Source organism: Aotus nancymaae, unplaced genomic scaffold (assembly GCF_030222135.1).
Source record: "Aotus nancymaae isolate 86718 unplaced genomic scaffold, 86718_ANA_hifiasm-v0.15.2.pri h1tg000108l, whole genome shotgun sequence".
Classification (NCBI taxonomy): domain Eukaryota; kingdom Metazoa; phylum Chordata; class Mammalia; order Primates; family Aotidae; genus Aotus; species Aotus nancymaae.
The window spans coordinates 31,957,598-31,982,137 of record NW_026988523.1 but is presented as its reverse complement, the minus strand read 5'-3'; the positions used below and the strand labels follow the sequence as shown (position 1 = coordinate 31,982,137).

Here is a 24,540-nt window from a genome sequence, read left to right as displayed (position 1 = left end):
GAGCAGGTGGTGAGCTGAGGAAGTCTGAGCTCCAAACTGAGATCAAGAGGCCAGGTTTCCAGTACTAGATGTGCAGCAGTAGATGAATTTATCTGTCTCTATTGAAGTGAGTTTACTGACCTAGTAGTCTCCAAGATCCTGTGCAATGCTGACCTTCCAAGTAAAACTGTCTTGCAAGTTATGACAAGAGAGAATGACTGCTTCTTTCCTTTTAGAAATAATTTTCCCTTAAATGACTTGTAAATTAGACAATTTCCATCTGAAGACATATTTGTAATACTTTCCTCCTCCACTGACAACACATTAGAATCTTAGACGCATTTTGCCATATTGTTTAGTCTTAGTTTACAATTGTCTGACATTCAAAGATGTCCTAAGCTTGAAATAGATGATATGAGAGTTTGAGGAAGTCATTGGAAGTAAAACTACTGAAGATTATGTTTTTATACTTGAGTGATGCTAAGAGTGTCACAGGGACAGAGGTGACCTCTACTTGGGTCTGATTTTCTGTCTGATTCTCCCTCAGCTCCTGAACACCCACCGCCGAGATGTCCTGCCAGCAGAGCCAACAGCAGTGCCAGCCCCCTCCCAAGTGCACCCCCAAGTGCCCTCCCAAGTGCCCTGCCCCTAAATGCCCCCCAAAGTGTCCCCCTAAGTGCCCTCCAGTGTCTTCCTGCTGCAGTGTCAGCTCTGGGGGTTGCTGTGGCTCCAGCTCTGGGGGCTGCTGCAGTTCTGGGGGAGGTGGCTGCTGCCTGAGCCACCACAGGCACCGCAGGTCCCACCGCCACAGACCCCAGAGCTCTGACTGCTGCAGCCAGCCCTCAGGGGGCTCCAGCTGCTGCGGAGGGGGCTCCAGCTGCTGCGGAGGAGGCAGTGGCCAGCACTCTGGAGGCTGCTGCTGAAGTGGACCTTGACTTCCTCTTTCTTCTTAGCCTGCCTGAAGGGCTGAGAGGTTCCAGCAAAAGCTTGAAGCCTTGCCTGGAGGATCTCACTGGTCTGATGTCAGGAAGCCCAAAATCTTTCACCTTAATGGCATTTAGAGATTTCCTTCTGCATATCCATGGCTGCCCTGGGAGCTCCAAAGCACACACCTAGTTCCTCCGCAGCTCATGCTGCTGTATTCTGCTGCCTGAACTGAAGAAATAAAATCCAGAATCTGCTCCCCAACTTGTTACTAGCCTGCTTGGTTTTTCTGTTTGTGTCTCCTTGTTCTGTTCTCCTGTATCTGCTGGTGGCTGCTGAGGCCTCGGTGGACAGAGGGTGGGGAAAGGGTCAGGAGGAAAAAGCTTGCATTTTTGTGTTTTGTGTTTTTTCTTCTTTCTGTGTTTTCATTTTAAAGCAAGGGACTGAAGTAGCATTGGGAAGCATTGTTCTTTCAACTTCTGGTTCCCTTCATGTATGTAACTGTGTCCCCCAACCATGGCCAGGAGGCCAACTTCATTCTCCTTCCCACTGTCACCACTTCACTCTTGTGTTCCTAGTTCCCCATTCCTTCCACCAACAAGCTCCCTGGACTCCTCCTTCAGATTATATGTACATGTAGTAGACATATGAATAAAAGTGTGTATATAGGTGTATATATACACACACATATTTACATATGCACACATTATATGGAATAAATCGTTATATTTTAAATTTAAATCACTTTTATTGATGTATAATTTTCACAGAATAAAATCTCTTTGAAAATATACAATTCAATTAGTTTTGCCAAATGTATACACTCTTGTAACCACAATTGCAAGCAACACTCTAAAAATGTAGTCGATTATTTATTAATTACTATTTGCAGAAGGTTTAAAAATAGGCTATGTGTTTATGATTTATTTCTGGATTTTGTGTTTTGTTTCATTGGTCTATATGTTTGTTTTTATGCCAGTGCCATGCTATTTTTGTTACTATAACTTTGTAGTATAATTTGAAATCAGGTAACATGATGCCTCCAACTTTATTCTTTTTTGCTCAGGAGTACTCTCTTTATTTGGAGTCTTCTGTAGGTCCATAAAAAATTTAAGCCTTTTTTTTTCTATTTCTGTGAAGAATGTTGTATTAGTCACCATTCTGCAGAGGGACAGAACTAATAGGATATATGTATCCGAAAGGGAGTTTATTAGGGAGAATTGACTCACATGGAATTTTGACAAAGATTGCATCGCATCTGTAGGTTGCTTTGACTACTGTAGACGTTTTAACAATGTTAATCTTCCAATTTATGAACCTGGGACATCTTTCCATTTGTTTGTGTCTTCTTCAATTTCTTTCATCAATGCTTTTAGTTTTCATTGTAGTTCTTTCACATCTTTGGTTAAATTTATTTCTGGCTACTTTATTTTTTGCAGCTATTATAAATGAGATTGTTTTCTTGATTTCTTTTTCAGATTGATTTCTGTAAGTGTATAGAAACACTACTGATTTTTGTATGTTGATTTGGTATCCTGCCACTCTACTAAATTTATCAGTTCTAAGAGTTTCTTGGTGGAGTCTTTAGTTTTTCTAAATATAATATGTTATCTGCAAAAAAGATAATTTGACCTCTTCCTTTCAAATCTGTATGCCCTTTATCTCTTTTTCTTGGCTAATTACTCTGGCTAGGCCTTCTAGTCTATGTTGAACTAAAGTGGTAAAAGTGGGTATCCTTATCTTCTTTTATACTTAATAGAAAGTGCATTTTTTCTTCATTCAGTATGATATTAGGTGTGGGTTTTATCATGTAGATGTATGTTCCTTCTATACATAATGTCTTGAAGGTTTTTAACCACGAGGATATGTGGAATTTTATTGAATGCTTTTTCAGCATCTATTGACAAAGCTTTACCTAGATTAAGGAAAAAAAAGCCCCAGATAAATAAAATCAGATGAAAGAGGAAACATAATAACTTATATCACAGAAATATAAAGATTAATTAGAGACTGTTATGAACAACTATGCACCAACAAACTGGAAAACCTATAAAAATACAGATAAAATTACTGGACAACCTCCCAAGATTGAACCATAAAGAATAGAACAGACCAATAATAAGTAATGAGATTAAAATAGTAATAAAAAGTTTCCCATCAAGAAAAAGCCCCAGATCTGATAGATTTTTTGCTGAATTCTACCAAACATTAAAAAAAAGAACTAATTCTGATTCTACTCAAACTGTTTCAAAAAACTGAAGAAGACCGAATACTTCTACAAGGCCAGAATCATCCTGATATCAAAAACAGACAAAATAGAAAAAGAAAACTACAGGCCAATATCTCTGACGAACATAGATGCAAAAATCTTCAACAAAATACTAGCAAACAGAATTCATCACTCCCCTAAAAAGGCTATTCACCATGATCAAGTGGGATTCACCCCAGAAATGCAAGAATGGTTCAACATATGCAAATAAGTTAACATAATGCATCCACAGCAGCAGAATCAAGGATTGTCTTCTTTTTCAAGGCTGAATAATATTCCTTCTGCTATATAGTATTCAGAATTTAAAAAATTCATTCATCCACTGACAGACATTTTAGGTTGTTTTCAGATCCTGGTTATTGCAAATAATGAAGTAAGGCTGGGAGTACAGGCATTTCTTGAAAATACTGATTTTATTTCCAGAAGTGGAATTAGTAGCTCATGAGGTAGTACTATTTTCCATATTTTTAGGAAATTCCATACAGTTTTACAAAATGGTTGTACCAATTTGTATTTCTACCAACAGTGTACAAGGATTTCCATTTTGCCACATCCTTGCCAACAGTTACTATGTTTCATCCTTCTGATAATAGCCATTTTAACAGGCATGAAGTGGTATCTCATTGTGGCTCAGATTTGTGTTTTCCTGATGATTAGTGAGATTGATACCTTTTTCTGTATACCTGTTGGACATTTGTTTTAGACATTTGAGAGATATCTATTCAGTCATTTGTTCATTTTTAAATTGGGTTGTTTAGTTGTTGCCATTCAGTTGTATGAGTTCCTTCATGTACAATTATTAAGAGTTTGTCAAGATAAGAAAGCAAAAAAAGATCAACAGTTTCCTTGGTGCTGGCTCTGATGCAGAGATAAAAATATAACTCAGCTTAAACTATTATATTTCCAGTTAGATCTCAGTAATGTTTTCTTCCATCCTATGTTAGGATAAAATATTGATGATGTAAAAGATAAATGCCTTGACCCTCAGAAAGTCAGTGCTTTGCTGATCAACATGTCTGTATTGACCTGATAGCTAGTCTATGACTTCTCAAAGCCAAGACTTGAATTCCAGTCTTCCTGATACAACTATGTTGTTGACTTATCACCTACATCCTGGTCAGGTCAGTTGAGGGCTTGGGTGTTGCCCTGCACGAAGGCAGAGGCATGTACCAGATGGCAACCCAGCCCCATCATCCTAGATATCAGGAGTTGAGCTTTTGAGTAGACCTGCCATCGTGACAACCTGGGAACTAATATCGTGACCACTCCTTCATTACTAAGCCCTTTGGAACAATCTGAGCAGGAGAACAAATATCATACCCAGGAGAGAAGGTGGCAGATCTCTCAGGCTGATGTGGCCCACACGCCTCACTGAGCCTGTCTCAGAGTGTGTCTCCTGTGAGGGTGGCCTGAGTCATAAGGAATAGTTATTTATAGACTGTAAATCAATGCTAATACCAATAAGAGGATTTGAAAGTCATTAAACATCCATTGTGCGCATGGCCTTGTGTTGAGTAATTGAGGTAAAGAAATATAAAACACTTGAGGCAGGTCATCAAAGAATTTACTATTATCTCATTAGAATGATATGCCACAGGAAGGAAAAAAAGTAGAATTGAGCCACACTGTCCTGGAAAGGCAGAGACCATGGCTTGCATTGCAGAGAGAAGCATAACTGAAGTACAAAAAATAATCCAATTCAGCTTCAGGTCATTTCTGAAGGCACATGGCAAAGGCTTAAACTAGAGGAAACACACAAGGTCTTATTTCACTGCAGGAATTTGGACATTTACCCTTATATGGTGTGCAATCCTGAGCAAGATTTTACTAATGACTGAGTGTTAATTATTTATGGAGATGAGAGAGTCTTTTCCTGAATCTCACATTGGAACAGTATCAAGGAGGCCCTTTTATCCTGGCCTTGGACTGTGCCCCCGATGGGTGAGGCAGCACCTGGGCATAAGAGGACCTGCCTCTTGGCACCTACATGGGTCATATGACCAGGTGATAACTAGCAGCTTCTCACCTGGGATCAGAATTGTTCACATTAGTGCCACCTCATTCTCCTTGGAGCTGCCTTAGGTCTTTTCCTTGGAGTTTGGCCACCCAAGCGCTCTTTTTCTATATCCCTGATAGTATCATTTAAACCAAAATTTTACAGAAATCTTTTAATGTCACTGATGTGTCCCAGATTCTGTGTGTGTGTGTGTGTGTACAAATACGTGTCTATACCATCACTTTTACAAGCCTGGTAGGAGTCAGACACACCTGGGACAGAATCCTGCTTCTGTCACTTATTAGCTGTGTGACTTCTGAAAATCCCAAATTATCTCATCCTCTGTCTCCTGAAATTTAAAGGAGAATAATAAAGATATTTAAATTTAAAGTAGAATAATAAAGAATAATAAAGATATAAAGATAATAAAGATTAGTCTCCAGGATGTCATGAGAATCAATTAAATTATAGAAAGAAAATGCTCATTAAAGTTCCTGGAACACAGTGACTCCTCATATGAAATATCTGTCTATCAATAATTTTAAAGGGAAGGAATATTTTTTGAGATGGTCCAAGTCCGGGGCACTATGCGAAGGACCCCTGGAAAAGAGACCTCTAGTGGAGGAGGCTGGAAGACCTGAAAAAGCAGGAGGACTTGAAATGCGATGGGAAAGTTTCAGTGTTATTTCTTTGTTTCAACATGAACAAAAGTTCTTGTCTGAAGGTCTATTTAAAAACATTTTTAGGAGATTAAGATTTACCAATGTCAATTTGGTATATAACAGGTGTTCCTTCCATATCTTGAGGGCAATATTATTTAAAAAAATAAAATAACTAATTAGATGAAAGCGAATTAGACCAGGGAGTAATCATGTGAAAAAGTTCTCTTTTCAGGAAGCGTCAAAAGCAATTCTTCAGAACGTGTGATGAGTTAAAATTGCCACAATAATACCAATATCCAGGTAATAATGGGTATAGAAAATCAATATCTGAGCTATGTATATGGACATAGGCATAGATACAGAAGTAGATTATATAGATATAGATATATAATCAACCTAGTTCTATTACTACAGTATCATATATCTCAAGGTACGTGACCTTCCCTGAAGTTACACTGCCTCACTTCTCTAGGGTTTCTCTATGATTCTAATCTTCATTGGAATCCAAAAATAATCTTTCCACACCATCCCCCACTCCAGAAATAATGACCCCTGACCATTAATAAAGTCTCATCCCAGGGCTCTGCACTGTGTTCAGGATCAAGGTCAATGCCCGCTGACTGACATTCAAGGCTCTGTGCATAAGACCCTGTGCAATTCCTCTAATTTATGCTTTGCTAAGCAGGACTGCCCATTAGCTATACTTTGAAGATGTCTCCTCCTACTTTACCTCTATGTTTTATTTCAGTATATATTTTTTCTTTCTGAGACACTGCAGTTCAAATCTCACTTGCTCAATTTTCCTTTTTTTTTTTCTTGACATACCTCATGAATCAAGTTTTAATGAAACTTTTGACAGCACAGCTTGTGACTTATATTGTGTAGTCCCCATCAGCTACCAGTACAAAGTATGGCCACATGGGTGGTTAAGACTTTTTAAATCCTGTCAGCAGCATTAGTGGTGGGGTTTCATGGGAGGTATGAATGGTAAACCTTAGAAAAGAAGTGGGAAACACTTTCTGTTAAGTCTTAAATGTAGTACTTAAGAAGCACATGCATTTTTTTTCTACAGGGAGTTGCTGTTTTTGCAGAAGTGGAGTGGCAAGTTGAGAAATATAGTATTGGAAGTGTGTTCTGGAACAAAGTGTAGATAATTTAATGAAGATAGAAAAGGAAGAAAGCAACAAGATTTGATGGAAGGTTAATAGAAAAACAATTTTTATATGTAAATGTGCCTAGAACTAAACTTATTGCAGAAGTAGTCAGTGGGAAAACTGTATTTTCAAAACATATTCATGGGTTTTGCTCTTTTTCATGTATACACATGCATATGTGTGCATGTTTCTGTGTGCACCTGAAAATGTGCAGAAGTATGTGTACTTGCATGTGATATGTATGTGTGCACACACACATATATGTGAGGGAGGAAGGATCTTGGGTGCAGCTAGGACCAGTCTCTCCATGCTTCTCTCCTTTTGTGAATGGGACTACACTCACAGAGAGAGAGAAGTGTGGTGAGACTGGTTAGGCCCTTGAAGGGGACCAGAGACAAAGAAGCTGTGCTTATAAGAGACAGTTCAGATTTGGTCAGAAGCAATGCTGCTTCAGGCTACTTGACATAGGATAGACAGAGTTGGGAGCAGTGATCCCTTCCCACTCCTGCCCCCATTAACCCCAATTCACTCCAGAGCGCCCCACTGTCCCCTGAGATTCCAAGACCACCACCAGCAGAGGACAGAATGAAGAGAACAATAGCCACTCAAGGAGAATAGGGTTCTCATAGAACAAGACACTGAGCAGATTCCTTGTTTTATTGTTTTCATCAGCAGATGCACACTGCAAGAAGATACGACATGGAGTGAGCTAGGAGCTTACACAGAGGGTGGGAGGGTGGCCACAAACGTGAAGTCCAAGGCCAGTGGATGGAGATCCAGGAGATAGATCATCCTGAGGATGGAGATCCAGGAGATAGTTTCTGGACTCCAGGGAGAAGATATGCTCTTGGTAAGTTCAGAGCATTCCCTGGGAACTGTGAGCCTCTCAGGCAGGCCTAGGAGGAGAAGGGGGATGTCCTAGAACAGGATTCCGTTCTTCTAGGCTCAGGGTCCACTTCAGCAGCAGCCTCCAGAGTGCTGGCCACTGCCCCCTCCGCAGCAGCTGGAGCCCCCTCCACAGCAGCTGGAGCCCCCTGAGGGCTGGCTGCAGCAGTCAGAGCTCTGAGGTCTGTGGCGGTGGGACCTGTGACGCCTGTGGTGGCTCAGGCAGCAGCCACCTCCCCCAGAACTGCAGCAGCCCCCAGAGTTGGAGCCGCAGCAGCCCCCAGAGCTGACACTGCAGCAGGAAGACACTGGAGGGCACTTAGGGGGACACTTTGGGGGGCATTTAGGGGCAGGGCACTTGGGAGGGCACTTGGGGGTGCACTTGGGAGGGGGCTGGCACTGCTGTTGGCTCTGCTGGCACGACATCTCGGTGGCGGGTGTTCAGGAGCTGAGGGAGAATCAGACAGAAAATCAGACCCAAGTAGAGGTCACCTCTGTCCCTGTGACACTCTTAGCATCACTCAAGTACAAAAACATAATCTTCAGTAGTTTTACTTCCAATGACTTCCTCAAACTCTCATATCATCTTTTTCAAGCTTAGGACATCTTTGAATGTCAGATAATTGTAAACTAAGACTAAACAAATAACAAGTCAGACCCAGGCTGACTTGTCCTTTCCAACATTGTTTCTATTTCCTTAGTTTGAAAAACTGTTTAACTGTAGTGGTAGATCATTAATCACTAAAAATTGTGTTATTTCTTGTGGTTTGGCAAGTGTTCTCACACTATCTTTTGAGTCCCACAATTTCATCTTAAGACAAGAATTACTGTATCTTTTACAAAGAAGGAAACTGAGGCAACACGCCATATGAAAATTATCTGTAAAGATTAAACGTTTAGTAAATTAAAGAAAGCAATTTTTCTCATTGTGTCAAACAGAACTCTGAAACTGTTCAGTATAGAAACCTGGAGATATAAATATTTTCTTGGAAAAAGATAATGAAGAATTTTCTCTTAAAGTAACTTCCTAGGTGACTTTATCTTGTAAAAACCTGCACATGTAGAATTGTAAATGGCTTTGGAGACAGGCTGGTCTCACAGGCTCCCTTTGTTAAGGAAGATGCTGAAGAACAGTATTTTTGGTGCATAGAGGGGATTTGAACTCAGGAACCCTGGCTCGAGGCTGGTGCACTGCCATGTTCAGCACACAAAGGCCTCACGGTAACATCTCGGCACAGTGATCCTCAACTTGCTATGTCTAACTACTTGAAGAGATTCTCCATTCAAATTTGAATCTAGAGATAAGTGGGTTTCCAAAAGCCCTAAAAGATCCTGTAATTATCTCTACTCCACTGATTGAGAGCTACTATCTCTAGCTGAAATTTATAAGGATTGTCACAGTTTTGCTCTGAAAAGTAAGTGTCCTCTTTGAAACTGTTCTAGCAGAGTCTGGCTGCCTGGGCTTCAACTCCCTCTGACTTTAAAACTCAGCCAGTTGAAGCGCAAAGACAGAGACATCTAATTCTACTTTGTGTTACTATTTGGCCCTCTTCATGCCTCCTGTGCACACTCTCCTTTAATCTTCCTGAGGTCTTGACTTCTACCCAGATGGATCCCAACCCCCAAGGCCCTGCCCAGCCTCCCCTTCTGCCCTGGGCTGAGCAACTCTCTGTGGAAGCCCCTGCTCCTATTCTCAAAGGACACTTACCAGGATCACAGGCAGCACAGGGTCCTTCAGCACTTCAGGAGGTGAGTGGATGGGGTGCTCTGGCCCAGAGCACTTTTATCCTGGCCTGGGCTCTGCCTCCAGCTGTGAGACAGGGCCTGGGCATGAGAGAATCTGCCTTTTGACACCCACGTGGGTTCTGAGGTGGGAGGTGACTGGCAGCTCTTCACCTGCCTTCCTCCCTGGGGATCAGGAAAGCTGCTCCCAGCTTGGAATATGGCCACTTAAAAATAGAAATGGGGTGGGAAAATCCCGACCATCGTTTCCTGTCTTGCTTTCTGTGGAGAACATTTAATCTGTTTAGTTTTGGAGCTTGAGTTCTCTATTTTGCTAACTCCAAAATCTTGCCTCTGTTGCTCTGGGCAACCTGGCTTAACTCAAGTTTTACAGAATGCTCCAACCCTCAACTCTCTTACAGTGGTGTGTGTGTGTGTGTGTGTGTGTGTGTGTGTGTGTGTGTGTTCCTGCATTTCTGCCACTTACTGCCTGCATGACCTTGTGAAAAATATGAATAGCTCATCGCCCTTGTTCTCATGTCAAGTCTGCAATAGAGATAATATAAAAAACATTGTCCAGGGATGGCTGAAAGTCAATGAAATAAAGCAAAGGAAGTTTCTGGTGGAGAGTTTATAACATGTCATTTTCTCCAAACAAATGCCAACGCATTCACATTTTTAAATTATAACTGCTTTCTAAGGAGAATGGATTTGGTTAGAAAATATAAGACCCTTTTGTTTTGTTGAGGTTTTAATGAGACTATATAAAGGAATGAAGGAATAAATGAATAAAGTTTTACAGAGGAGGTAGAGAGAGATGACTTGATCTGCTAATGAGAGTGAGAATTAAGATCTTCCAGGGAAGGGGTTATGTGGGTGGGCTTAAGTAAAGCCCACTGATGAAGAAGGGGAAAGGTGGGGGAGATGGTGAGATTGTGTAAAACGGGCTCTGCCTGGTGTAGCGGACCAAGGGGAAGGACGTTCCTGGTGGGTGGAGACTGGAACATGTTGAAGATCTGGAGTATCGAACATTTTATAGAACCTTTTCTTTGTGCCTTTAAGCCTGTCTCAAATGCTGGAAGGTCTCAATTCAGTTATCTGCATGAACGCAGGCTTTGATTTTAAAAATATTAGCATTTTTACACTTTCAGGAGATTAAGGGAAGGGGCTAGAGCTTACCTCTGATAGTAATTTAGATAATAACAATCCCATATATGGTATTGTAAGGTTATTAAACAATGAAACTAATTTATCAGATGAAAGCAAATTAGAGTTGGAGGTGATATGCAAAGAAAGCCTACTTCCTTCCAGACTTGGAGACCTCTGGAACTCCCTGGACCCTGAGTGCATGTTGACTTGATAATACCTGAGTCACTTTGTGCAGTAGGAACACTGGTAGCATGTGGCTGAGATGTGTGTATTTCTATATATTTCTACTTAAAGATATTACAGAGACTATGAAGGGAACCACATATGCAACTGTGTGTGCATATATGAACGTATGTGTATGTTACCGTATCTGTCAGTATCTTGTATTGTCTTGTGTTCCGCCTCTCTGAAATTGTTCTGCTTCTCATCTCTCTTGTACTTCCTTTTCTCTATTCTTCACTGAGTTCCTGAAAAGCTCTCTCTCTGTCTTTCAAGCCTCTCAAACATTTCCCCAGATCATTAAGGAAATACCAACTTCATGTCCCCACTGGGTCCACGTGAGCTCCAATCTCTATTAACTCGTGTTTGAGGCATATGCAATACGATCCTTTGCTACATCTCCAGTGTAGGCTTTGCTGTCTCCCTGTAGAAATGCTCTTCTTAGGGTGAGATGACCTGTTTTCTCTCTTTTGTTTTGTTTTTAACTTTTATTTTAGGTTCGGGGTACACAAGCAGGTTTATTATGTAGGTAAACTTGCGTCATAAGGGTTTGTCGCTAAGATTATTTCATCACCTAGGCATTAAGCCTAGTACTCAGTAGTCGTTTTCTTTTTTTCTGCTCCCTTCCCTCCTCCCACCACTTGCTTTCAGAAATGCCCCAGTGTCTGTTGTTCCCCTCTTTGTGTTCATATGTTCTCATAATTTAGCTCTCACTTATAAGGGAGAATATTCAGTATTTGGTCTTATGTTCCTGAATTAATTTGCTGAAGATAATAGCTTCCAGCTCCATCCATGTTCCTGCAATGGACATAATTTTTTTTTTTATGGCTGCATACTATTCCATGGTACATATGTACCACATTTTCTTTATCCAGTCTACCACTGATGGGCATTTAGGTTGATTCCATGCCTTTGCTATTGTGAATAGTGCTGGACTGAACATACACATTGATGTGTCTTAATGATAGAACACTTTATATTCATTTTGGTATCCCTCCTTCTCCAACATCCGGGTTTTATTCCATGACCTATGCATTTCTAAAACAGTGCCATTCGACTGTAACTTCTTTATGAATCTTAATTTTCAAATATGACTACAATAAACTATCCTTGGTTTTGCAGCTTGGTTCTTATATTTATGTACCCCTCAACAGTTTCTAAAACAGGTGAACTCCATGGGTAAGCAATTTAAAAATGAATTGATTACTATTCACATCATCTTAACTTTGTGCATGACTTAAGCCATCATCATTGGAATTCTCACTCTGAGATACTACATTACATTATACTGGCCTTATCATGCTGCGCAGATCAGCCACTGAATTACCTGGCTATAGCTTATGATGTTCCAAAGAATGCATTTAATGAGAGAGTAATCAAGATATTGATTACTCAGCTTACATTGGCATTTCTGATCTAGAAGCCCAGCCCATTCATTCCAAGGATCATGAGGATTAGCAGCTATTCTATCCATGACTCTGATACCACAAAGGGTAGCACCCAATCTGTCAATTAATCTGACATGCATTGGGTTAATAAGGTAGCAATATGATGTAACACCATAAGGATTGTTTCCCTATGTTTGGTGCCAGATTTCAACAGCATTTGAAATTTATTGAATTCGTTACCATTTTAATACTAACAATATGCACTAGCAAAGGAGTGATTTTCTGAGAGTATATTTCTATGTTGTCAGGCTCTCATATCACAAAAGATAGGTTGGAAGAATGCTGAGACCTTGTAAAAATTAACTTAGACTTAGTGGATTTTACTCTGTGTCCCAGAGCCAGCACCACACATAAGTGATTTTTAATTTTTCTTCCTCTGCAACCCCTGCATAGAGTGGTAACAATAAACTGATACTCCAAAGTCATTAGAAGAATATACAGCATGTCTAATTATTTCTTTATAAGTAATTGGATAAAATATTTAAGCATAAAAAATTGATAAATCTCATCACATAGTAAATGACAACTGTGTGTCAGAAAGCATAATTTTAAAAGGTGGAAAATATAAATAACCAGCTGAGAAAAAGTAAAATATGTAAGTCAGGAATAGTATTAAAATCTATGATAAATGGTACATCCTTACAACTTTATAGAAAAGAAATAAGCCTGTCTACAAACGAATGGGCAAAATGCATGAGAAAAACTGATGGCTTGGAAAGAAATACAAATGACCAAAACATTTTGAAATTTATCATTTCATATTTGCTTATACAAGTAACCAAAGACTTGTATATAAAACAAGGATGGTCTCTCGAGGATGAGGTCTGAGTCTGCCACCGAATTACCTGGCTGTGGCTTATGTTGTTCCAAACAATGTATTTAATGCAAAAGTAGTTACGATATTGGTTACTCAGCTCACATTAGTATCTCTTATCTAGAAGCACAGCCCATTCATTTAAAGGACGATAAGGATTAGAAGCTATTCCTTTGTATCAATTAGAAGAAACTTAAAATCAATAACCAAAGAGTATTGCTGAAGGTGATAGGAAACGGGTCTTCTAAATTGGCACAATAATGAAAATTCGGATGAAATTTGCTGACCCATTACTCAACAAATAATCATTTTGTGTATACAAATTAAAATTTAAAATGAGCATACTCTTCATCCAACAGTTGTACTTCCAAGAACTTAAGGAGAAAAACTTTGAGAAAGAACATATATAGACAAGAATAATTACTATAGAAAATTAAAATAACATTGAGTTAGAAAAGCTGCAAGATGTAAGAATAAATCTATATTAACTAGCAACAAATAATTCAGAAATATAATTTTAAAAGTTGCTATTTAAAATAGAAAAAAATACATAAAATCTAAAATATAATTTTAATGTAAAATATATTTGACAAAATGAGAAGACTATTAAACAGCATTACAGAATACCATAATGGAGAGATACACCATATTTTTGGGTGAGTAGAAAAAAGTTACAATAAAATATGACAATTGTCCATAAATTAATGCATATTCTTAATGAAGTTTTCATCAAAATTCTAATGTTTTGCTTTGCTTCATCTTCATTGTGTAGGGCATGACAAACTGGCTCCAGTTCTTACATAAAAGAGCAAAGGTTATTAGTAATCACCAAGCCAATCTTAAAAAATGATGGAAACTGTGTGATTTAGATATCGCAGTTGATTATACACCTATGGTAATTAAGGCAGCCGGATGTTCTCAGAGGTGTCGACAAACTGACAATGACAAAAATTGTCCACCCAATTATAAATCTACAGAAATGTGAAAAATTGATTCTGACCCAGAGGTATTTCAGATGAGTGGGGAAAATGGAATATTTGATTACAATACTAAGACAATTGGTTATCCATTCAGAAAAATGTTTAAAATATATTAAAATGTACAAAAATTCCTTTCTTGATTGAATAAAAACTTTATTTTTAAAAAGAAAAAAATTTCAACTTTTTAAACATAGGGAAAAGATTTCTGAACTTACAAATGGTTGAGATTTATTAAAATCATGAAAAGTGCAAACAACATAGTTATTGTTGCAGAAATTCAACTATGTTAAAAATAAAACACTAGTTTATCAAATGACATCATTAAAATGCAAACAAGAACATACTTTCTTAGAATATATATTCACAACACATATAATAGCAGTACATTGGAACCAGATCGCATGGGCTCATTAACATTGGAGAGACAAGAAGGGCAGTATTAGGGTGAAAACTTCAAGGCTCCAAAAAGGAGAAGTGAGAGCCTTAAAAGCAGGTGCCCTCCAGAGATATTAAAACAGGAGATGATGGTTGGGATTTTCCAACCCCGCCTCTATTTCAAAATGGCCATATTCCATGATGGGAGCAGCTTCCCTGAACACCTATGAAGGCAGACATGTGCAGAGCTGCCAGTCATCACCCGTCACAGGACCTACGTGGGTGTCAGGAGGCAGGTCCTCTCATGCCCAGGCCCTGTCTCACAGCTGCAGGTAGAGCCCAAGGACAGGATAAAAGGGCTCAGGGCCAGAGCACCCCATCCATTCACCTCCTGAGGTGCCAAAGGACCCTGTGCTGCTTGTGACCTCCGTAAGTGTCCCCTGGGTACTGGAGAAGGGGCTTCCACAAAGGGATGCCCTGATCAGGGCAGGAGGGGAGGCCAGGCATGGCCTCCAGGACTGAGGCGGTGCTGGCATCCATATGAGTAAAAGAGGGAGTCTCAAAAAAACTGAAGAAGGGCAATGGGGACAGACAGTGGACTTGAGAAGAGGAAGTCCTGTGATGGTGACTTGGTGCTCTGGAGAAACGAGATGGATCTAGAGTTCCTGGGTCTCTCGTCTGAAGGCATTGCAACATTGTCTGTCATGTTCACCTGTAGCTGTTTTTAGAAAGGGATATTTATCTTGGAAAATATAACTGTTCTTTCTTGAAAAGTTGAGATGGAGACAGTGGTTCCCAGGTAGTGTAGAGGGTATCGCAGCTAACTGACTCGCTTAAACTCACATTTAATGGTACTTGGTGAGACAACCAAAGTAGACAAAAAAATATGTAAGTGCTGAGCATTCGGTACAGGTGTTTGTCTGCTGAAACTGTCAGAGCACTGGACTAAGTCAGGAATCTGGATAAGAGTCTCAACTTAATTAAATGATATTTTTCCTCAGTTCTCCAACATTCTTTACAGTTCTGAACTTCGATGTCCTTACAACAAGATAATCTAGAAAATCCTTTCAAATAGAATAACGGTTTTCCCTTGAAAAACCATTTTATTTCCAAACCCCTTTCTAGACCGTTTTCATGATTCAGGCGCATAGTTGAAGAAGAATGTCTCCTCCTCATGCTCCACGCTTGATTTTGAGAATGCTTTCTTAATATCTTTTGGGCTCACTTTTCTAATTATACAATAGTTGAAAATGCTTTATGATTTTATAAGTATATTAAGAGCATTAGGTTCAAAACAGAGACTATAAGTGTAGTCAATTATTAGAAATAATGAAACTTCCAGAGATTAATTAGCTACAACTACACTTAAGCAGTTCATCGAAATGAAGGGATTAGAAGTTATGCTGAAAGGGAATAACTTTCTAAGAATTAGCAAGAATGGTCTCTTTCTGGGTCTAACTTGCTGTCTGACTCTCCCCCAGCTCCTGAACACCCGCCCCTGAGATGTCCTGCCAGCAGAGCCAGCAGCAGTGCCAGCCCCCTCCCAAGTGCACCCCCAAGTGTCCCGCCCCTAAGTGCCCCCCAAAGTGTCCCCCTAAGTGCCCTCCAGTGTCTTCCTGCTGCAGTGTCAGCTCTGGGGGCTGCTGTGGCTCCAGCTCTGGGGGCTGCTGTGGCTCCAGCTCTGGGGGCTGCTGCAGTTCTGGGGGAGGTGGCTGCTGCCTGAGCCACCACAGGCGCCACAGGTCCCACCGCCACAGACCTCAGAGCTCTGACTGCTGCAGTCAGCCCTCAGGGGGCTCCAGCTGCTGCGGAGGGGGCAGCGGCCAGCACTCTGGAGGCTGCTGCTGAAGTGGACCCTGTGCCTAAAAGAACACAAATGGCCGAATATTTCCCTCTCCTCTTCCTTCTCCTTCTGAGCCTGCCCATGTTGCTGATAGATCTTGGTGAGGGCTGAGCTCAAGCACAGAGGATTCTTCTGTCTTGGAGCTCAGGGGCTCAAAACTTCTCCCACAAAACCATTTACTGACCTTGTTTTGCATATGCGTGGTTGCTCTGGGAAGCCCGAAGCACAGACCTACGTCCCTTTGTAGCTTGTCTTTTTGCATAGCTCAGCCTGATGTAAAACAATAAAACCAGAAATACGCATTCCTTTTTGCTTTGACTGATTGTTATTTCTTCATTGTTTTTCACACTCTGTCCTCATCTCCAGGCTCTCCAAAGATGTCACTATCTACAGACCTTATTCAAATTTAGCCATTCTTCTTACATGTCCTTTATAGCAAAAGACAATTTTGTTGATTCAGAAGCCAATCCAGGATTCTTCATTGCCTTGACAGTAGTTGCCATGATTCCTCAGTCTCCTCCAATTCGAACAGTTCTTCACTCTTTCTTTGTCTTTCATGACACTGACTTTTTTAAAGAACCATCGGTTTTGTAGAATGCGCCTCAATTTGGGTTTGTCTGATGTTTCTTCTTGACCAGGTTCAGATTACGCACTTTTGCAAAGATCCACAAAAGTGATGTTACCCTTAGAGCATGATATCAAGCCTCACATGGTGTCTAATTGTCCCATTCCTGGAGATACAACTTCCACCACTTGGTCTGCCAGCTTTCTCCATTGCAAATTCAACATTTATTTCTTTGAAATAAAATTTTATGAAGAAGAGAATATTTCAGCTTTTTTTTTTTTGAGTTGGAGTCTCACTCACTCAGGCTGCAGTGCAGTGGCACGATCTCGGCTCATTGCAACATCTGCTTCCTGGGTTCAAGCATTTCTCCTGTCTCAGCTGCCCGAGCAGCTAGGATTTTGGGTGTGCGCCACCATGCCTGGCTACTTTATGTATTTTTAGTAGTGATGGGGTTTCACCATGTTGGCCAGGTTGGTCATGAACTCCTAACCTCAAGTTATTTGCCCACCTCAGCCTCTCAAAGTGCTGGGATTACAGGGGTGAGCCACAGCAGCCAGCCCAAACATTTATTTTTTCCTCAGTTTTTAAATATAATCGATGTTCTTAAATATAATCGATGTTCTGTTTTAAAATATAAACATTTTCCCAACACTTTTTAAATATAATCGATGTTCTTTTACAAAACTATTATTACTGTAATGTTGCTGGTAACATTGAGTATAGATTTTTAACTATATCTCATACCCTGAGTCTATGTATATATGTAAAGCAAAGAGAGGTGGTGAGGATGGGTCCTGAGAAGAATCAGCAGTGTCCTGCAGTGCAACTACTTGAATGAAGGCGATTACAATTTCTTCTTGTTGAACTCTTATTATATCTAATTTCCTGTGAGGACCATTCTTATCCATTTATCTCTTCTATATCACAACTCTATCTTCAGGTAAATTCCTAGAACACGATGTTTTTGTGTAGAAAGATATGCTTATTATAAATTTAAACTCATTACACCTCAATAACTATCAAATTGCCATCCAGAATTGTTATGCCAACTTATATTACCATCTCAAAATATGTGTATTACCACAAATTGTCACACGCTATTTTGTTAGTCATTAAAATATTTGTCATTTTGAAATAACTAAATGAATCTGTTAGCCTCCTTTCTCAAATTCAAGATATTTCTTTTTTCTTTTGTTTGCATTTGTTTGAATATCAGTAAAGTTAAACATGTTCTTTGAGTGTTTTGTTTTTTGTTTGTTTTAGACGGAGTTTTGCTCTTTTGCCCAGGCTGGAGTGAAATGGCGCGATCTCTGCTCACTGCAACCTGTTCCCCATGGGTTCAAGCTATTCTCCTGCCTCAGCTACCCACGTAGCTGGGATTACAGGCACCTGCCACCATGCCCTGCTAACTTTCATATTTTTAGTAGAGACAGGGTTTCACCATGTTGGCCAGGCTGGTCTCGAACTCCTGACCTCAGGTGATGCACCCACCTAGGACTCCCAAAGTGCTAGGATTACAGACATGAGCCACTGTGCCAGGCCTTTTTGAATTTTATTTGCCATTATATTTGCCTGTGTGTGTGTACCTATGTGATGGTTAATTTTATGTGTCAACTTGGCTAGGTTATGGTTCCCAGTTCTTGCTCTAGCACCAGTCATCAGTCTAAATGTTGTTGTGAACATATTTTTTTAAGATGTGACTAATATTTAAGTCAGTAGAGTTTGAGTAAAGCAGATTACCCTCCATAATATGGGTTGGACTCAGCGAGTCAAAGGTCTTAAAAGACTGATATCCAGTGAGGGAAAAAATATTCTGCCTCCAGGAACAAGGAATGCTTATATGCTCTTGATGGGAGTGTAAATTAGTCCAGCCATTGTGGAAGCCAGAGTGGCAATTACTCAAAGACCAGAAATATCATTCAACCCAGCCATCCCATTACTGGGTATACACCCAAAGAAATATAAATTATTCTATTATAAAGACACATGCACACGTATGTTCATTGCAAAACTACTCACAATAGCAAAGACATAGAATCAACCTAAATGTCCATCAATGATAGACTGGATTAAGAAAACATGGTACCTATATACCATGGAATACTATGCAGCCATAAAAAAGGATGAGATCATGTCCTTTGCAGGGACATGGATGGAGTTGGAGGCCATTATCCTTAGCAAAGTAACACAGGAAGAGAAAAACAAACACTGCATGTTCTCACTTATGAGTGGAAGCTAAATGATGAGAACACACGGACACATGGAGGGGAGCAATACACACGGGGCCCTGTCAGAGGGTGGAAGGTGGGAAAAGGGAGACGATCAGGAAAAATAACTAATGGGTATTAGGCTTAGTACCTTGGTGATGAAATGCAACAAACCCCCATGATACAAGTTTACCTCTGTAACAAACCTGCACTTGTACCCCTGAACTGAAAATAAAAGTTAAAACAAAATCTGCCTCCAGAATGGTTACGGACTTGAGACTGCAAGATCAGCTCTCCCCTGAATCTGCATTCTGCCATCCTTCCCTACAGATTTTTGTTTTGCCATCCCTGATAGTCACTTGAGCTAATGCTGCAAAATAATCTTCTTTCCATCTTCCTTGCTCACACTCACTTTACCAAAACCTAACAGAATCTAAAGGAAGAGAGTTTTAAGGATAAGTTTTCTGAATGAGTTCTGGGATTTCTGGAATTTGTTCTCTGGCCTAACTAGATTTAAATGCACGAATGAACTCTATTTCCCAATAGTGAAGGGAATACTGATAGTAAATGTGGCTATAGGGATTTGCAAAATATCACTTTTAGATGCTTCTGATCAAATGCTCATAAGAGACAAGGTTTTGAGTGGCTATGGATTTGCTACCTGAGAATATTTTTGTCAAACTAATGAATATAAAGTGAGTGGCTGGCTGCCCCTCATTGTACTAAGTGAGGTGGGAGAAGAAAATGACGGGGTCCAGGAATTGAATCCTCGGTTTGTGCACCACATAAATAACCTGAAACTTTCTATGCCTGTCCTGAAAGACACCTTTATCTTCTGTAGTTTCAGAGCTGAGACTGCTAAAAACTAAACCCAAAATCTTATCAGTGGGTGGCTGAATTACAATGCAAATTAAATTTCCAATTCTCAGCATGTATACAGTTAAAATGAGGCCATGGATTAAGAAGAAATGGGGACTGGACTCAGTGGCTCATGCCTATAATCCCAGCACTTTGGGAGGCTAAGGTGGGTGGATCACTTGAGATCAGGAGTTTGAGACCAGCCTGGCCAACATAGTGAGGCCCTATCTCTACTTAAAAAAAAAAAATTAGCCTGGCATGGTGGCATATGCCTGTAATCCCAACTACTCTAGAGACTGAGGCTGGAGAATCACTTGAACCCAAGGGGCAGAGGTTGCAGTGAGCCAAGACTGCACCACTGCACTCCAGCCTAGGCTACAGAGTGAGACACTGTCTCAAAAAAAAAAAAAAAAAAAAAAAAAAAGAATAATAATAAGAAGAAATGGGGCCCTGAAAATTGAAATGGGGACCAATGAGAAAATCCTGATGACAATGGAAACACTATACCCCCGAATTTGGTTGAGTCTTTTTTGCCAGTAGAAGCAGCCTTTCCACCCCCACCTGAGGAGATTGTCGCTGATTTTCCTAAGGAGACTGTAATGGGCTCCTGTGAGGCAATTGTCTTGCAAGACATTGATGACTTTTCTCAGGACCCCTCCCTTCCACCTCTTTTTGCTTCTAAACTAAGGTCCCAGCAGGCCTCCAAAGGTGAGGTACAAGTGACCCATGACAAGGTACACTACACTCCAAAAGAACCACATGGTTTTTCCAGGCTGTACAGACAGACATTCAGGGAATACGTGTGGGAATGGATATTAAGAGCATGGTACAACTGTAGAAGGAATGTAAGATTGGATGAGGCTGAACTGATTGCAGAGATTCAGGCAATGTTACAGTTTAGGGAGTAAGAAAAGGCCTTAACCGTTACTTTGATTGGCTGCCCAAAATGTGGACCAAAAGGTGGCCCAGTGTGTGTGACCTAGAAATGACAGACCTGTCTCGGTTTGCTGCAGAGGAAGAGACTCAGAGCATTAGGGAGATTGGAGTATTAGAATTAATCTGTCATTAAATGACAAATCACCCACCTTGGAAGGTCCAGATGATTCACCTTTCATCACAATTGTGAAAAATACATTTGTGAAGAAAGGCTCAGCGTTCTTGAACAGCTCAAAAGCTTAGATTGGCCTGGCACTGCTGTAATCCCAGCAGCACTTTGGGAGGCCGAGGTGGGCCAATCACGAGGTAAAGAGATCGAGACCATCCTGACTAACATGATGAAACCCCATGTTTCCTAAAAATTCACAAAATTAACCAGGCATGGTGGCATGAGCCTGTAATCCCAGCTACTCAGGAGCCGAAGGCAGGAGAATCACTTGAACTTGGGAGGCAGAGGTTGAAGAGAGCTGAGATTGCACCACTGCGCTCTAGCCTGGGGCAACAGAGCAAGACTCTGTCTCAAAAAAAAAAAAGCTTAGATGGCCCTTCTGTCTGTAGATCAACAATTTCAGTGGGATCTGCCATTACTGAATTGGAAAACCTAAAAGATATGGGGAAACTTGGATCCCTGGGTGTCAGGGGCCAAGGAAGGGCACCTAATCACCAAAGGCAAAGTGGGTGTGGGTACCATAAGGACACCAGAGTCCAAGCAGTAATCAGAATATTCTGACTCACAGGCATGTAGAATGCTGGCTCTTTTTTTCTCCTAAAGGGACCTACAGCTTTTTAACAGGGTGGCTGTGCATTGGGAAAAAGGAAATAATCAGACTGTTTTGGATAACGGGATACTGGTTCTAAATTGACACTGATTCCAAGAAACTTAAAATGCCACTTTGCTCCACCGGTCAGAGTAGGGGCTTATGGAAGTTAAGTGATCCATGGAATTTTAGCTCAGTTCCACCTCACAGTGTGTCTCTGAACCCATTCTGTGGTTATTTACTTAGTTCCAGAAGCCTAAGTTTAACAGGCATACTCAGCAACTGGCAGAATCCTCTTATCAGTTCCCTGACCTGTGGAGTGTTGGCTATTCTGGTAGAAAAGACCAAAGGGAAGCCTTTAGAACTGCTTCCACCTAGGAAAATAACGAATCAAAAGCAACACCATATTACTGGAGAGATTGCAGCTTTAGTGCCATTATCAAAGACCTGAAATATACAGAGATGATTATTCTCACCACATCCCTGCTCAACTCACCTATTTAACTTGTTCAGAAAATAGTTGAATCTTGGAGAATGAAAATGAGTGTCTATGGATTGATCTATGTTCCCCCAGAATCCATATGTTGAAGTCCTAACTTCCAATGTGACAATATTTGGAGATAGGGCCTTTAAGAAGGTGATAAAGTTATGAGTGAAAAGTTATGAGACAGGGCTTGTGCTCTTATAAGAAGAGAAGCAGATGCCAGAGATTTCTTTTCTAGCCATGTGAAGACACAGTGAGAAGGTGGCCATCCATAAGCCAGAAAAGGCGCTCTCATCAGAAACCAAATCCACTGGCACCTTGACCTTGGGCTTCCTAGCCTCCAAAACTATGAGAAATAAATTTCTATTATTCAAGCCACCTAATTTATAGTATTTTGTTATGATTGCTCGAGCAGATGAATACACCGAATTATTATAAGCCTAGCCAGGTGGTGACTCCGTTTACAGATGTTGTACTAGATGTGGTTTATTTGCTTGAGCTAATTAGCACATCCTCTATTATGCAGCTATTGATCTAGATTTTTTTTTCCTCTTACCTATTAGTAATGACTACCAGAATCTGTTTGTTTTCAGCTGGCAAGGGCAGCAATACAACTTCACTGTCTTACCTGCCACCATGGCCACCGTGTTCACGAGCTCACTGGGAAATGACAGGAGAGGCTGGGCAAAGAGTCTGACTGGTATCCACAGAATAGATTATCCTACCCACGTATCTATTAAAGTCTCTGCTAAGGTTATTGTTTAGTAAACTTGCATATGGAACACAAATATCTTACATTTTTTGCTCATTTAAAGAGACCTATGTACATACCTCCTCCCCTATTCTCCTTGAGTGTCTACTGTTCTCCTCGCCCTGTCCTCTGTGGGTGATGGCCTTGGAACTTCAGGGGACAGCAGGGCACTCTGGCTTGAATTGGGGTCAATGAGGGCAGGAGCGGGAAAGGAACTCCAACTCTCTCTGTCCTCTGTCAATCGGCCTGAAGCAGCATTGCTTGTGACCAAGTCGGAAATGTCTTTTGTAAACACAGTCCTTTGCCTCTGGTCCCCTTCAAGGCCCTGACTGGTCTCTTCATGCTCCTCTCCCTCTGTGAGTGCCATCTGCTCCTCCTGATCTAGCCCCAGTCAGCATCCTTCCTCCCTCACACGTGTATGCACATACACACACGCAAATACACTTCCACACATGTACAGGTGCACACACACATGCACACACATGCATACATGCATATGTGCATACGGAAGAAAAAAGGAAAGAAAAATCGATGAATAGATTAATAAAACAGGAAGAAAAAAACAAATATATTTTGAAAATACACTTTTCCCACTAACTACTTCTGCAATCAGTTTAGTTCTAGGCACATTTTTATGTAAAAATTGCACTTGTACTTACCTTCCATTAAATCTTGTCTCTTTCTTCCTCTTGCATCTCCATTAAATTCTTTGCACTTTTTTCCTGAACACATTCCCTATACCACATGTTTGAACTGTCACTCTATTTCTGCAAAAACAGTGGCTTTCTACAGAAAAATGCATGTGCTTCTTAAGTATTACATTCGAAATTCAACAGAAATTATTTCCAACTTCTTTTCTAAGGTTTACCATTCAACTTCCCATGACTCCCATGTTCTTGCTGCACTGAGCAACTCACCTTTGCACAGATATAACTTACACTTGTATATTTTCATGCGCTTTTTCTTTTTCTGGGAAGCTGTAAGTTGAATTTACTATCCATAGCTCCACATCCAGAATACTGTAAGTCTTCAATAAAGAGTGGCTCACACCTGTAATCCCAGCACTTTGGGAGGGTGAGGTGGGCAAATCATGAGGTCAGGAGCTCAAGACCAGCCTGGCCAACATGATGAAACCCCTTATCTACTAAAAATATTTTTTAAATTAGCTAGACATGGTGGCAGGTGTCTGTAATCTCTGTTACTCGGGAGGCTGAGGCAGGAGAATCACTTGAACCTGGGAGGCAGAGGTTACAGTGAACTGAAATCATGCCACTGCACTCCAGCCCAGGCAGCAATGTGAGACTCTGTCTCAAAAAAAAAAAAAAGAATAGCTTCTAAGTGTTGCCATTACTACTACTGCTACTGTTAGTACCACTGCTAACTACTGTAATCACTATTTACTATTGCTATTAACAGGATTACTTGCTATTTCCTCTCTCTGAAGTTCCTCCAAATCTCTCTCCACCATCTGAACATTTTATAATTCTGCCGTTCTCTTAAGGTTCACCTCAAATGTCATCCTTCTATGAAATCTTATCTGATTGTGTGTTTTCTTAAACTGG

At 40.5% G+C, this 24,540-nt stretch overlaps 2 protein-coding genes across 2 annotated transcripts; both read left to right on the top strand.

Moving 5' to 3' along the window:
* Positions 1-526: 526 nt before the first annotated feature.
* LOC105724289 (late cornified envelope protein 1A-like) lies at positions 527-1,540 on the top strand. Its single transcript, XM_012462763.2, has one exon. The coding sequence runs from the start codon at positions 549-551 to the stop codon at positions 900-902; it is 354 nt and encodes a 117-aa protein (XP_012318186.2). The 5' UTR covers positions 527-548; the 3' UTR covers positions 903-1,540.
* A 13,414-nt stretch (positions 1,541-14,954) lies between these two features.
* LOC105724291 (late cornified envelope protein 1E) lies at positions 14,955-16,435 on the top strand. The gene is made up of 2 exons (XM_064370504.1): positions 14,955-15,005; positions 16,058-16,435. The coding sequence occupies exon 2, from the start codon at positions 16,080-16,082 to the stop codon at positions 16,422-16,424; it is 345 nt and encodes a 114-aa protein (XP_064226574.1). The 5' UTR covers positions 14,955-15,005; positions 16,058-16,079; the 3' UTR covers positions 16,425-16,435.
* Positions 16,436-24,540: the final 8,105 nt, after the last annotated feature.

What these genes read in the sequence shown, in the direction of transcription:
- LOC105724289 (XM_012462763.2), top strand. Translation starts at nt 549, where the DNA reads ATGTCCTGCCAGCAGAGCCAACAGCAGTGCCAGCCCCCTCCCAAGTGC.
- LOC105724291 (XM_064370504.1), top strand. Translation starts at nt 16,080, where the DNA reads ATGTCCTGCCAGCAGAGCCAGCAGCAGTGCCAGCCCCCTCCCAAGTGC.